Source organism: Tupaia chinensis, unplaced genomic scaffold, assembly GCF_000334495.1.
Source record: "Tupaia chinensis unplaced genomic scaffold, TupChi_1.0 Scaffold000672_1, whole genome shotgun sequence".
NCBI classification, from domain to species: Eukaryota; Metazoa; Chordata; class Mammalia; order Scandentia; family Tupaiidae; genus Tupaia; species Tupaia belangeri.
In genome coordinates, this window is record NW_006160195.1 from 1,324,855 (window position 1) to 1,340,581 (window position 15,727).

General features: G+C 39.6%; 1 protein-coding gene and 1 pseudogene across 1 annotated transcript in view; one reads left to right on the forward strand and one right to left on the reverse strand.

The window, feature by feature from the left end:
* The window catches only part of SPOCK1 (SPARC (osteonectin), cwcv and kazal like domains proteoglycan 1), a 603,884-nt gene that overhangs the window by 324,544 nt on the left and 263,613 nt on the right, over positions 1 to 15,727 (reverse strand). Inside the window, 1 exon segment of the mRNA XM_014592244.2 lies at positions 11,761 to 11,806. Coding sequence (XP_014447730.2) covers positions 11,761 to 11,806 — 46 coding nt within the window.
* Positions 9,551 to 10,111, forward strand: LOC102476685 (39S ribosomal protein L30, mitochondrial pseudogene; annotated as a pseudogene).

Here is a 15,727-nt window from a genome sequence, read left to right on the forward strand (position 1 = left end):
GGGGTATTTCAAGGAGCCCATCACAATGAATCTTGACAGAGAAGTGGGTAGAGTAAAACAGCCTGAAGTAATGACTCATATTTTCTTCATATTCTCTTAATAAATTTATTTTTCCAAAAAAGCACCCTATCTGTAAAGGACTGAATGTATGTCCCTCCAAAAATCCATCTGTTGAAATCCTACCATTCTAGTGACTAGCACAGCACCCACAATCAGAGAGTACTTGATTCAATGATAACTCCGATGGGATAAGTGGACACATCAAAAACTGCTAAGATGCTTCCAAATCTGAGACTCCGGAAGAACAGTCAATCTTCTGCCAAAGTATTCCTGCCTTTATCATGTTCATTGTGACAGGACTGGATCCCTTTTATGGACCCTTTGTGTCATGGGCATAATAAATGTTATTTCTATCACAAAGATTGGCACACTGTGGCTCAAGTGTGGAGTGCTTACCTAGGCACACAGGGCTACTGAAAGGAAAAGCTGAACACTGAACCCAGTCTTTGAGACAGCAAAGCTCAGAGCCTTTGCAAAATACCATATTGACCCTCATCACATATGGTTAGTGGGCAGAGTGAACATTTAACAGGTCTCCAGCAATGATTTGCTACATAATACAACTAAGGACCTTAACAAAACAAAACCTTCCAGCTCAGGAATAAAAGGTAGGGGGGACATGGGTGAGTTGGGCAGTTTTTCTCCAAACAACCATCTCCCTGTTGTAAAAACACTCTAATCCACTCTACGCTCTCAAGTGAGGAAAATTTAAACAGCATTATTGATCAATTTTAAAATTCAGCTGACATTTTTGCCCTATTGAGAATTTTCCCAAAGCAAGGCTGGTTCATTAGGACAAAATAAATACAATATAATTAATTCAGAGGCTGTTATTCCAGCAGGTGGAATAGCAGAAAGGTTGTTTTTTTTTTTCCTATTTATAAAACCAACACCACATTTTATGAGTTTGGGGAAAGGTAATAAACATGTCTTTAAAATGGATTTGTTCATGCTGAACGAACCTCTTAAACACAGAAATAGAAAGCTGCATAAGAAATCACCCTCCAGGAGGGATAGCCACCCCAGGAAGGATGACCGTACCATAATCCTTTTTTCTCCAGTCTCCTCCTGGGATTTGGGACACACACACACACACACACACACACACACCCCTGGAATGATTTTCAAGTTGTCAGGTTCAGGACTTGAACCACAGTCAGCCATGTGGGAGGTTCAGCTCCTTAACCAATACACCACCTGCTGGTCCTTCTGGGGTATTTCAAGGAGCCCATCACAATGAATCTTGACAGAGAAGTGGGTAGAGTAAAACAGCCTGAAGTAATGACTCATATTTTCTTCATATTCTCTTAATAAATTTATTTTTCCAAAAAAGCACCCTATCTGTAAAGGACTGAATGTATGTCCCTCCAAAAATCCATCTGTTGAAATCCTACCATTCTAGTGACTAGCACAGCACCCACAATCAGAGAGTACTTGATTCAATGATAACTCCGATGGGATAAGTGGACACATCAAAAACTGCTAAGATGCTTCCAAATCTGAGACTCCGGAAGAACAGTCAATCTTCTGCCAAAGTATTCCTGCCTTTATCATGTTCATTGTGACAGGACTGGATCCCTTTTATGGACCCTTTGTGTCATGGGCATAATAAATGTTATTTCTATCACAAAGATTGGCACACTGTGGCTCAAGTGTGGAGTGCTTACCTAGGCACACAGGGCTACTGAAAGGAAAAGCTGAACACTGAACCCAGTCTTTGAGACAGCAAAGCTCAGAGCCTTTGCAAAATACCATATTGACCCTCATCACATATGGTTAGTGGGCAGAGTGAACATTTAACAGGTCTCCAGCAATGATTTGCTACATAATACAACTAAGGACCTTAACAAAACAAAACCTTCCAGCTCAGGAATAAAAGGTAGGGGGGACATGGGTGAGTTGGGCAGTTTTTCTCCAAACAACCATCTCCCTGTTGTAAAAACACTCTAATCCACTCTACGCTCTCAAGTGAGGAAAATTTAAACAGCATTATTGATCAATTTTAAAATTCAGCTGACATTTTTGCCCTATTGAGAATTTTCCCAAAGCAAGGCTGGTTCATTAGGACAAAATAAATACAATATAATTAATTCAGAGGCTGTTATTCCAGCAGGTGGAATAGCAGAAAGGTTGTTTTTTTTTTTCCTATTTATAAAACCAACACCACATTTTATGAGTTTGGGGAAAGGTAATAAACATGTCTTTAAAATGGATTTGTTCATGCTGAACGAACCTCTTAAACACAGAAATAGAAAGCTGCAATGCCCCATAATTGCACGATGAATTTTATTCCCCTTCATGATTCTCTACTATTCCATCCCAACACAACCCAGAATGGCTTTTGCAACTTGTCTCTAGGGGAATGAGGTGCTTGGGAGCTCTTTGAGAAGCCAGAGGAAGCCAGAACACAACATTCGCATAGCCACCTCTGGCACTCAGTGAGGACATGGAACCTTCATGGTTCTTCCTGACAGTGTTGACCAAGCAGAAAAGAAACAGGGGCTAACTGAGGCTCTAGTACACAGTAACTCCTTGCCCTTTGCCAACATCATCTCATTTAATCTTTGTGAATGCCCTACAAGACAGATAACTTCAACCCCACAACACAGATGAGAACACGAAGACAGATAAAGCAATTATTCAAATGTGTGCAGTAAGTTAACAGGACAGTTATGGCTGGAACTTGAGCCCTTTAAGTCCCTGTTCTTTCTTTCACAGCTGCAGTGCCCTATAGGAATCTATAAGAACAGACCTCCAACTTTGGGCTTACTTGCTTCTTACTGTCAGCCTCCATCCCTATTCCCAATGCTTAAGACCATTTAATTCCATTGGTTTTTATCAGAGTTATATATATACCTCATTGGTTTAACTATACTACTTGAAGTAAGAGCATCATGCTTTAAATTAATTTTTTTCCTTTTGTTATAAGAAAATAAATGCAGAGAACTATGCTTGAACTTAACTATCATAGGTGGCAAAGATCTTAGGAGCCATCTATTCTACCCTCTTTAATACAGAGATAGACGATCGGCAGTCAAGAAATGTTGCCCAAAGTTGCACACTGCAATAGTGTTAGAGCCATGTTCTAATTCAGGATGCCTCCTGGAATATCACACACTCCAGATCAAGTGACTTCAAGGAAGAGTCAGTCAGTAGGTTTTAGAAATGCTAAGAAAAAGCAGCCCCAATAGCAAAACAGAGACAACATAAATGTCCACCAATGGGGAATAATTAAATAAACTGTGACATATTACTATAATAGAATATTACACTACAAAGGAATTTCCTAGCTTCACAACTATCAAAACAGAAACCTCAAAAACAATGTTGAGTGTGTTAAAGAGGTACTAAATTCTACAAAAAATATATAGCATATTATTTGTAGACATGGATATATAATATAAAAGTATAAGAACGTAGGCAGAAAGGCAAATTAATGATATGGGCACCTTCAGAGAAAACAGATTGGGAAAGAGGATCAAGAAGCACCCATGGGATTTCAATCTTAAATCTTCTGTTTTATTTCTTTAAAATAAGCAAACAGGCAAAGGGACCAAAAATAAAAGAGAAAACTTTTAATTCGATCTAACTTCAAAGACAGACTGAGTTAAAGCAGGAGCACACCAATATTTGAATTCATAGTTTTCTGTGTCTTCCCTGTCAGAATGGACTTGGAACATTTAAAAATCAATCATCCAAACATTTAACAAATAACTATTTTATTGTCATAATCAAGAAACAAGAGAGGGTAGTGGGGAGAGAGGCTACTTTGACTAGAGATGGGTATGACTGTCTGGGGCAGGAAGAAGATTAATATGAATAAATTGTTGCTGTAGGGACTACATGTTCCTTAAATTATGTGGAAAAGACAAAGCTAAGAGGGAGAAACCAACCAAACCAAACGTGAGAGAACCAGGAGAGAATGATTAAGATGCATCCCACAAACCAGGTCAGCTGCCTCTGCAAATCAGCGGCCCCAGGGATCAGATAAGGTGAAGTGATCCTCATAAACCTGAAAAATTGTCAAGGCCCTATGAATGCAAATCAGAGGCTCTTTTTGGGGGTGAGGTTAAAGTCCGCATCAGGAGGAAAGCTATAGGGACGTAAGATTTCTATTAAGCCCACCGTGTAAAATTTCAGATTAATCCGGAGGAAAGAAAAAAATTTGTTCTCAAGAATAATTTTAGAAATAAGCTATCTTGACTCCCTAGGCACCATTTAAAACCTTGGAAAACATGAATGCTGTGAGTAATCCACTGGGCCCTCCTTCCAGACAGCTGGAACACAGGAAGAACTCTCCTTTTGTTTTAGAATTTTGGCCTCAAAACAGTTCAGGGCTTTGGTCAGGATTTGAGTTTGTCAAGGATCTGGATATAATAGGTTGGGAGGCAAAGGGCAAGGTTTTCCTGTTTCCCTTCTATTCAAGGGAACAGCATGAGTGAAAGGGGCCCTGACTTTCTGAGCTTTATTTTTATCTGGAGATCAATTTCTACAAGTTCATATTCTGCTCAGAAGATCACCAGCATCATCTGAGGTTTAGCGACAGCTGGGCTGCTCTGGAAGAATGACTAGTATTCACTCCGGAAGAAAAACATTATCCTTAAAACCAAAGGCTCTACACTTTATCCAAAACTTTCATTAATTCTATTTTAAAGGAACCCACTAGTCTCAAAAACGTTCCATGTTAAACTCCTTCAGCCATTTTTTTTTAAAGTGACTTGTCTCAGAAAAAGGAACTTCGTACCCAAATAAATTGGTGTTTTCTCCCCTGAGTGGAACATGGTTTACAGCAGAGAATCTAACTTAATTTGCGTTCCATCACTTTTAGACATGTTCATGTAATCACAATTTTATCCTAAAGTGAGGTAGTGGTTATATACATAAATTACCTTCCCAACTTCCAATATAACAAAAATACTTTTTATTCAGGAACAACAGTGTGATGAAGATTCAGTTTTTGTTTTTGTTTTTGTTTTTCCAAAAAGGGCTAGTCTGGAAACTCTGGAACAACTTGTTAGAATTCACTTTGCTTTTTGTTCATCTCCTATTGCAAGAGTGTTGCAGTTCAATAAATTATATCTTCCTTTCCCCTCTAGGCCCTTTGGATAACCTTCCTTATCAAGCCACCTTACCAGAAGGGAAAAGATTCTTTGTGATGACACCTCTATTATTACATCGAATGTGATTGTTATCAGACAAGGCTGACTGTGCAGCACCAAGAGCCCAACACACACCAAAGGCACAGACTAAGGCCAAGTTGCAAGAATATATATATCACCTCAACTAAGAATGAGCCAGGTCACTTATATAAACACATGGCTTCCTATGGATTTCCCAACCCTCTTACTCTTACTCTTACTCCCACCCATCACTCCCAGTATTTACACATGTCCCATACCTGGTAAGACCTTGATTGGACATCTTAGCATTGATAAAGGGGACTGATTCACGGGAAGGTCTTCTTTAGTGTTGTCCCATTAATCCAGCCCAGTGGGCTTGAACATCGAGCATTTAGTAACTGTTTTTGCAATAAGCAAAGAAATAGGCATAGTAGGAGCCTGAACTTCAGCCCCAGTAATGGGATCTAGGCTCAACCACTGCAATGACCCACGTGGTTTAAGACAAGCCAGTGTCAATCTATTCCTGAGAGGTTCAGAGGATCGGACAGCCACCAAAAGGGAACAAAAGGAGAAAGGAAGAAAAGCTGAGTGGGAAGGAAGGGCAATCACAAGGAGACAAACTGACTGGAAGAGGAGAGAATGAAAAAGTCAATTACCTGCTCGAACAACATTTAGCAAGTACTTATCATATGTCAGACATGTTAACTCATTTCATCTTCTCAATGCTGTTAATGAAAATACTATTATTATTACCATTTCCAGATAGGAAGACTTTCAGAGAAGTTATTTGCCCAGAATCACACTGCTCATAGCTGGCAGAATTGTATTTTCAATTCAGATGATCTGACTCCAAACCCTAAGACCCCAGACTGCACTTACCAACGTATATCCCACAAAATACACTACCTCCTCTGGGTACCTGATAGGTATGCAGTGAAAAAAATAAAAATTACAACAGGTGGCCAAAGGCAAATTTGGAAAATGGTGGGTCAAAGGTGCTCCTCTACAGAAAGATTTAATTGCTTAATTGCTAACAAGCATCGTGAATCTCCAAGAGAAGAATAGAGTCTATGTGTGTCTCATACTTAACTGTCTGGGGACTATTTTCTTGGAGAAGCCATTTGCTGTACCAGATCCCACTTTGAAGAGCACTAACCTTGCATGGGACCCCAGGTTTGCCAGGGGTCAATTGAGGAAGGGTGCTGACAGTGCAAAGTGGCAGAAGCAACTGGAAATTCTGGAATCACTCCAGAGCCCTTCAGCTCAGCCAGCCTCCTGCAGAGGTCCATCAGGCCTCCTTTTTCCTGCATATGTAAGACTGAAGCCTATTTGCATTTGCCCATTGCTCTCTCAAACTATGCAGCCTGCCCACTCTCTCTGCAGGGTGTCTTTTTTGTGGACTTCACAAAGGGTATTTCTCACCTGAGTTAATAATTGTTCCCTTCAATTCTGAACTCTTGTCCGTCCCTTCTGTAAGGAGATTTGGCATTAAATCATTACAAGAAAAAAGGATATACTACTTTATCCTGATCTCTTAAAGAATTCTTCTTAGAAAAGCCCGAAGTTGATGGCTATTATACTCTAACTGACAAAGCATTAATGATTCACTTAAAGATAAGTTAAAGACGGTCTCCTGGTTGGAGAACGCCAGGTGAGGCATTTTTCTTCTAACTGCCTTGGAGTCAATTACATGATGATAAGTGCTCACTCCATGAAGCCCTGTTGTTAAAAGTTCAGTAAATATCTTGAAGCAGAGAGAGCAATTATAGCTAAGTGACTATTTCTTGAATATTTTGAACCTCCTAACTATTCACACCAACGCCTAAGACAATCAGAAGCTAAAAGGCATTTCAGAGGTCAAGCCAGAAAGCTGAAATGATAAATCTGACCACCAGTGGCAGCCAACCCACAGGACTCCTAGACTATGAACGATGCAATGGAGAAGTTGCCCAAGACGCCTGTTGGAGTGACATCATATAACAAGTATGTCTTCGGTTTCTAATTATAGCTGTGGAGTCACCAAATACAATTCTCTAAAATACTGTCTTCACCTTTTCATTCTCCTGCTCAAAAACTTTCTATGGTTCCCCACTGCCAAACCAAACCAAACCGAAACAACACACACACACACACACACTCAAAACTCAAAAGTTCAAAATCGATAGATTAGGGGGGCAGAAGTTGGCACAGTGGTAAAATTTAACACTGGACAAGGCTGAGCCACACAGAAAGGTTCCAAGTTTGTGTCTGGAGACTGTTCGAATATGGGGAACACATGTATGTCCATGATCCAGGGCAGGCTCAGAGGGGATTTAGGTATCAAGACCTTGTTAGGGTATCCTCTCTGTCTTTCTCATTCAGGGGACAAATAAATGAACTTAAAAAAAAAGCTTGGGGACCTGCAAGTAGTGTGGTGATAAGGTACTGGACCCCCACATGGCCGGCCATGGTTCAAGTCCCAGACCTGGTGGCTTATTTTCTCACTTTCTCTCTCTCTGTGTTTCTGTCTCTCTCTGGTGAGTGCACATGCCTATAGCAAATTTAAAAATAATAAATAAAATTTAAAAATTCTTAAAAAAAAAAAAAAAAACCTTCAGCAGATTGGCATGGAATGTTTTCATAACCTGTCCCCAAATCACTTCTCAGACTACACTACACCACAATTTCCCTTGGTGGATCTTCTTTCTCTCTACGCTTCAAGCCGACTCCTAGCCACAACAAACTGAAGCCTCTTCCACTCCAACCCATGGGTGTAATCTGAAACCCTTAAAATGCTTTTCAACAAGTTCTATTTCTGCAAACAGAAAGTTTCCCCCAGCCACAAAACCACCTTAACTATGTTGGATTCTTTTTCAGTTTAGGAGGGGAAATGACTTCTCTCTGAGTCTGACAACTTCCACTGGAGTTCAGTAATTCTCCTATTTTCTGGAAGATGAAATGCTCCACATCTTCCATGCCTGTGGTTTATATTTCACCAAGTGGTGTCAGCACTGATATAGTAACCTCCCATTTTTATTGAGCAGCCCACAATGTAATTGATGACATCTGCTGGGGCTGATATTTTAAGTGAAGGCTATTCTCAGTTCTGCCTGCTCTCCCCATGGCTCTGCGTATAAATAGCCAACAGCAGCTACACCTGAGGTACAAAGTGGGGCTACTCAGCCAAGGTCCTCAATTATACCCCATAAAGTCATGAGGTTTTCTGGGAAGATTTATCTGAGCAGACCTAGTTTCCAAGTCTGCTGTGGTAGAGAAAAAAATAACAGGGAGGGGATCTGCTAGATATAGCTGCCTTCTTTCCTGGGAGACAAAAATCTTTGTTCAGACTTTTACTGAAGCAGATTTAAATGTCATGTTCTTTTTGGTGTTCAAAGTTTCTGTGTTAACTCCTAAACCAAGGGAAGCTATCATTTATATGCTCAAATGAAAAACAATGTCCATCTTCACCTACTCTTTTCCCCAATGTGTATTAGCATAAAAATAAAAATATCTTTTCTTGATAGAGGCTTTATATTTCTTTCCAAGCCTTAGGGAAAGTAAATCTGAAAGTTGTTTAGTAAATATTTGATCCTTGTAGGACAAGAACCTATTTCCAGTTCTTGGCTAAAAAACATCAGTTCACTAGACCTATCAGTTGAGTTATCTTTGTAAGTAAAAGCCCAGTAGGGATGTTTGCTGAAGGGCTCATTTATCAGGTATACGCCAAGAATTTGTTGTTCTATTGGATTGCTGGGAAAGTCATGACTTTTCTAACAACCTAATATACCCATGAATATTCTTTTTTTTTTTTTTTTTTTTTGGAGAGGTTTTTGCTATATGCTGTGTGCGCTCGCAAGAAAGACAGAGACAGAGAGACAGAAAGCGAGAAATCACCCCCCAGGGGGGATGGCCACGCCACAATCCCTTCTCCTCCAGTCTCCTCTCGGATCTTGGGGACGCATGCACATGCACCCGGCGTGAGTTTAAGCCACTGGGTCTGGGACTCGAACCACAGTCAACTACATGGGAGTCCAGCGACATAGCCATTACGCAAACTGCTGGTCCCTCCATGAGTATTCTTTATAAGTGAAAGTTAATTTTTATTTTTTTATAGATTGACTGGTTGATTGGGTTTTGCCATAGGGCATGTGAGCTCACTAGAGACAGAGAGAAAGGGCATGTGAGAAATCATCCCCTGAGGAGGAGGGCCATGCTGCAATTCCTTCTCTCAGAATTTTGGGCACACAGGCACATGTACCCAGCATGATTTTCAAGCTGCCAGAACCAGGACTTGAACCACAGTTGGCCATGTGGGAAACTAGTACCTTAACCACCACACCATCTGTTGTCCCCATTAGGCACTGCTTTTAAACAGAACAGTTGCTACATTTATGGCAGAGATTTTGCATTCAGTAGTTCAGAGGACTCCAGACAGACTACAGACAGTGGCAAAAGTCATGGAGTCTCCCATGCATACACATTGCAAATTTACCAGGTCAAGAATACCAGATAAAGTGTTTCAGCCTTCACCTGCAGATAATAAAAAGTATGGCAGGGATCCACAGCACCCTCATAAACTGCATATTTTTACCAGAATAGAAAGTACAAAAAGGCATCCATATTGAGAAAAAGGTATAATGAAGATGCTTGGATTAGAACAAACACACACCCCTCAAGTTCTTAACAACGTCCCTTCAGTGAATCTGAAAGTGAAAGCAGTCGAACATCTGGTAAAGATTCAGCCCCTGACATTGCCCCAAGGATTTCCAGCAGAGGAGGATGTGTCTAACACGTGCCTCAAGAGCCCACGGGAGTCAGTAGTGAAAGCTGTAGAGCAGGAAGCAGTGGAGTCAGGATGTCAGAGCAGCTTCAGATTAGGAAATGCAAATCATTGCTACTTAAAAATGGTGAGAAAATGTTTTCATTATGTTCTAAATACAAAAGAAAGATAGTTGATCTTTTGATGGGAAATTTATAAACCAAATTACAAACATATTCATATACTTTAACGTGAAATATTGTGATGACTCAGTTATTATTAGAATCATAAAGGAGGGAGGCCTTAGAAGGTTGCTACAATGTGTATAGCCCAGACGGAGCCTCCAAAGACAGGTGGCCAGATACCTTGCTCCTACATATACACTTATGCATGGAAATTCTCATGTAAATTCACCTGCATCACAGCCACCAGCATATCCCACTACAATTGTAGGCTGAGGTATCTCCCTATCCCCCACCCTCATAGGTTTTATGGTCTTTTTGCTCTCTCCCCAGCACCTGGCTTGGAGCTTGTGCATACAGTGGAAGCTCAATAAATGTTTGAAAAATAAATGAATAGAAGGCTGCAAACATGAATGAATTGAACATTACACTGTTTCAAGGCATGAGCTAATGCAAATTTTGCTAATAAGAAAACCAGAGGCCAAAAGAAGTGAGTCACTGAAGTAACAAAACAGAGAGCAGAAAGGGGCACCTTCCAGCCCATTATGTGTCAATGCCTCCCTGGATTTCTTTATGCAAAGTTGATCATCATGATCACATTGAAACAGAACTGAAGCTGATTCTCAGAAGTGTGAATCCTCTGAGATGTGTCAGTAGTATTTTTCCCTAAGTTTTAGCATGAATCACACATATGTACTTGAAGTCCAGTCTATGATCATTTTCAGCAGCAGGGTCTATGCCAATAGCAGCCACAAATGGAACAATGGAATAGGGATGTGATTCATGGCGGGTCCTCCTTGCATCTTAAATAACTCACAGGAGCACATTGTTAGTGATTTATACTAGCCATCATGAGACTGGCTCTGGGTTTGCTAGGGTGGGTGGAAAGTGCCCCCAGTGGACCAGACTTACACCTGGTGATGAGTGAGCTGACTATGACACAAGCTTCTATTCAGAAACCATGAAGAAGCAACTTAACAAATGAAGTATTGGTGCCCTTCAAAGTCTCCTGTGATTAATGTTTTCCTAAAAAGAAAATTTCATTTCGATGACTCATGTGAATTGGGGAGCATCTCCATGGTCCATGAATAAAAGCACTGGATTGAGACCCACAATTCCCCAAAATTGGTCTGAAAACCACACTACCGGTCTTGATTTTGGTCACATTAGAACACACATGCACTACCATGGTCCTGTAAAATCCTAACTGGCTATACCACATAGCTCGGCTGTGCAGTAAGCTACCTCACCCCAGGGTGTATGTAAGTGTACTCTGTGATGTTCTCACGACCATAAAATTACCCAGTCACATGTTTCTCAGAATGTTATCCCTGTTGTTAAGATACTAACTCACGACTATATTTGTTTCCTGTTGTTTTTAAAAGAACAAAAAAAACAATTAATGATTGTGCTGGTCAGTTAAATTACAAAAAAAAAAAGTTTAAATCTGTTTTTTTTTTTCTATCAATAGATGTAGCCTCAAATAGATAACCAATTTGATAAAAGAATTTATCCTACTCCCCATCAATTCAGTCCCCAAAGTCAATAAGATAAGACAGCTAGATGGTCCCTGTAGAGACGTTAACTCAGCATGCAAGGAAGGAAAAATGAGACAGCATTTCCCAAAGACTATACAGCAAAAAAATATTGCATCCTTTACCTTGGTCAAAGGGTTTGTTGGGATTCCAGTTTCTGAAATAATCATCCTATATAAGAAAAAAAAAAAAAAGAAAACAAAGGTTAGATTTTAGGAAGCTTCTCACATAACTGTATAAAAATCCGCCTTTCTTCCCACTTCCCTAAACACAAAGGAAAACACTAACAGCTTAGAAATCTTTCCCAAAACAGGCATTAACATGCAATCAAAAATATCAATTTACTCTTCAAATTATTGTCTTTCAAACCGTATGTACTAAACACCAGGAATACTAAAAACACTTTAGCCCAGTATGGAAACAGTACTGCTCTTCTTGGTTTGACATATAAACCCAGCTACCTTCTAAGTGCAAGGTGTGTTTGTTATCAATTATACTCTAAGTGATGCCTCGCTGCTCTCACTCATGGTTAAGCCTCTGTGTTTGTAACAGCTGATAATTCAACTGTCAACATTTCTTTTACATGGAGATGTGTATCTTGTGGTGCACAGATTCAGTTTTCCAACACTTACAAAACACAAAAACATAAGGCCATTCAAATGTTAGCATTAACCACAGGCATGCATTTAGCGGAGGACCATTTGTTCAGGGTATGACAAATTGAAAAAAGGCTGGTCAATCTGGTCTGTTCATAATCAAGTCTCTCTTGCATATAGTTTCCATCAATTTATACTCCAAGGCTAGACACCTCATTACTTTGAAATTGCAAGGGTTTAGGTCACTCACTTCTTCATAGTTATATTACATACCCCACCATAACCCTTTCCTTTCCAATAGCCTCTGTTCATTACCTTCTCTCGCAGTGCTCATTGACTACCAATGTCCCCTGGTTTACCCACTCTGCTAGCAAAATCAAACAGTTCGCAAGTACAGAGGTGTCACCCAGGCCCATCATCCTCACACCATTTTGAAGGTTTTTACCTTTTTGTACTTAATATCTAATTTATTTGCAGTGTGTGTTTTGGGCAGGTACTCTGCATGTGAAGAAAGTTTCAGAAAGCTGTCCAAAATGAGGCAATTTCTCTTCTAGAGAAGTTAATTTACATCAAAGTGCACAATTAGTTTGAATTATTGTCCATGCTGTCTCCTGCTGCAGTTTCTCTCCAACACAATCTCCTGTGAATTTGATCGGCCTCTGTGTTGTTCAATTACCTGGCTTTATTAGATCCTTGTTGAGTTCACCTAAGCCCTTAAATAGATTTTAGGAAACTGGATTTAGAGTAAAATCAGAACATATTGCTCCATGGCCAGTGATTCCATTTTCCAGAGCATGAATAAACATGAACAGGTTCCTCGGGATCCTGGGGATTCTACATTAAATTATTTTTAACACCAAGGAATTGGCCCACTTTGCTCTGGCTCTAATTTTATGGTCTAATTGGCCTTCTCACCTACCTGGTTAAAAGTCTTTAGGATCTACAGCATGAAATATCATTGAGAAAATTTGAAACAATTTCTCTGCAATATCTCTCTCAATCTAGTATTTTAAATTCAATCTTAATCTTTTGGAATTGTGTTGTCTGAAATTCAGCAGCCAGTGCTAAATGATTTTTAAGTAAAGGGCTGGATGGTTGGTAAGAAATTTAGAATCCAATTTCTCAGTTTGATGATCAATGTAGGCTTAGACAACCATGTTACCAGAAGATTCTGCTATTCACAAGGGCAGGGTAAGAGATAACCTAGGATGAACTCATTCTCATTACTAGAGGGAAAAAGTAACAAACCTTCATCCTTCTAACTCTAGTTCCTCACTCCCCTCTGGCATCATGTTCCATGGCAATATGGAACCTTGTCACATTATTGTCTACTTGAATATGCTGATCTAACACACAAAAGTCCTTGGGAGCTTAGGATGGGTGTCCAGCAGAGAAGGACTAGAGTCAAAGATAAGTTCCTTTCATTTCACATGTCACGTTCTCTTTGATGTCGAAGAAAGATTTTATCAAGTCTCAAAAACTGAATATTCCCTAATGTTTTCAACATATTTTCTAAGTTAAATGAAATCTGAGATATTCTTCTGGACCTTGTCACTTTTCCAGGTTAACTATAATTGCCATTTTTACATATTTCTTGGAGAAAAATCATAGCTTTAAATATAAAGCCTCTAAAAGCAGATATCTGCATTGAAATATTTCAAACTCATTGCACACGTAACAATACTGCCTAATTGCTGCAAAATGTGAAAGTACACCTTGAGTGAAAACTCATTATGCAAAATGAGTCCTTCAAACAGCCCCTTGCCCAGCAGGGCCAGGCAGGAAGGAAAATTATTCTCTGTATCTGATTGCTTTTGCCCTGCTTTAAGAAAGTGGATGTCAAATGACCAATGATACAGGATCTGAAGTCTTGTGATGCCACTGCTTTGGCTATAGCTGAGAGAGAGAACTCATCTTAGAGCCAAGATCATGAACATGTGTGAAGTACTCTAGGCACCAGAGCCCCCTGGGGGATGGTCAATGAGCACAGGGGAGGAAGTTTCTTAGCAGCTTTTGCTGCTGTCTAGGTAAGAGTGTGAGATGCCAGGGCACTTGAACACTCTTCCATATTTGACTAGCCAGGTCCCAAGGCCTTCACACATGGTAAGTCTAAGCAAAGTTACTTTTAGAAGGAATTTCTGGTAAGGCAGCATCCAAAACCATGTGGAAAAGAAAAAAGACAAAAGGAAGTTTCTGGAGCTTGACCCCTTACCATCCATTCATCCCTGAGTGACTCTTAATCAGGATGCTCAAAAGACTTAAGGGTGCTATCCGTGGTCCTGAACCAACACTCTACTACTAACAGGGCTGGTCATTCCTCTAGTGCCTAAGACCCAGGTGGCACCAACAAGCTCTTCTTGTATCTCATTTTCTATTTAAATGAAAACATGGTGTATGTTTCACATTTTTCTAAACAGAGCCAAGACACATTGTGCTGTTTGTTGACAGACCTACCAGCTCCTACCAGGGGAAGTAGTGTGTCTGTCACCTTGCCACCCCAATGCTACATTATGTGAAACTGTGCTCCTGCTGCACAAGCCATAGAACCTGTCCAGATATCAGCCAAGTGCAGAACTTTAAGAACCCTCACTTTTGATCTTTCTTCTGGTCTGACAAAAGTATGGCCTGTTAAAAAGTCAGGTTGTGGTGAAAGATATATTGGATAGATTGAACTCGTCAAGTGAGGCATATGTGCCTGAGTTGGCATCTTGACTGGTAATTTTATCATCTAATGAAGATGCTTTAAAAACAAAATATGCCTTTCAAGTATCCCAATAGTTAATTTTAAAAACATAAACCTGAATAAAAATATGCAATCTAAATATAGTCATTTATTAAATTCAGTAATCCCTATTAATGAATTATACAGGTTGAGGAATGAAAGATGGCAGCGTTATTAACATGTATATTTTATGGCCTACATTGTAGAGTATAAATATGTCAAGACTCTACTGGACAGGGTAGAGAACAGGCTTCTCTAAATTCTAACCAACTCATATGAGAGAAGGCATTCTATCTTACCATTTCATAAATAAAAATTATCCAACTCTTTTTTAGGGACTGTTAAAATCTGAGAAAACCTATAAATTTAAACAGAGGCTCAAACTTTAGCATATGGATTTATATCTGAAATTATGAAAGTATCCCAAGGCAGTATGAAATAGCATAAAAAGTCATCATAAAGACCATAGTAAGAAGTGACAAATGATTACATGTTTAGAATGAAGCAGAAGGTTGTGGGGCTGGTGGTTGAGGAAGAATTAAAGAATAGTAGCAACTATGGCATTAATTTTTAAATCATTTTTAGCTGATAAACATTAGTAAAACTCCATTTTCTCACTAATTACCCCACTAATACAGTACTAGATCCTGTGAAATTATGAGCACCCAGTGGCAGACGTAAAGGAGTTTAACTCTGGGTTTATTAACTACTTTAGAGATAGTCTGTCCTAATAAGCATTCATGGAAAAGGAAATCTGCTTAATAAATATCACAT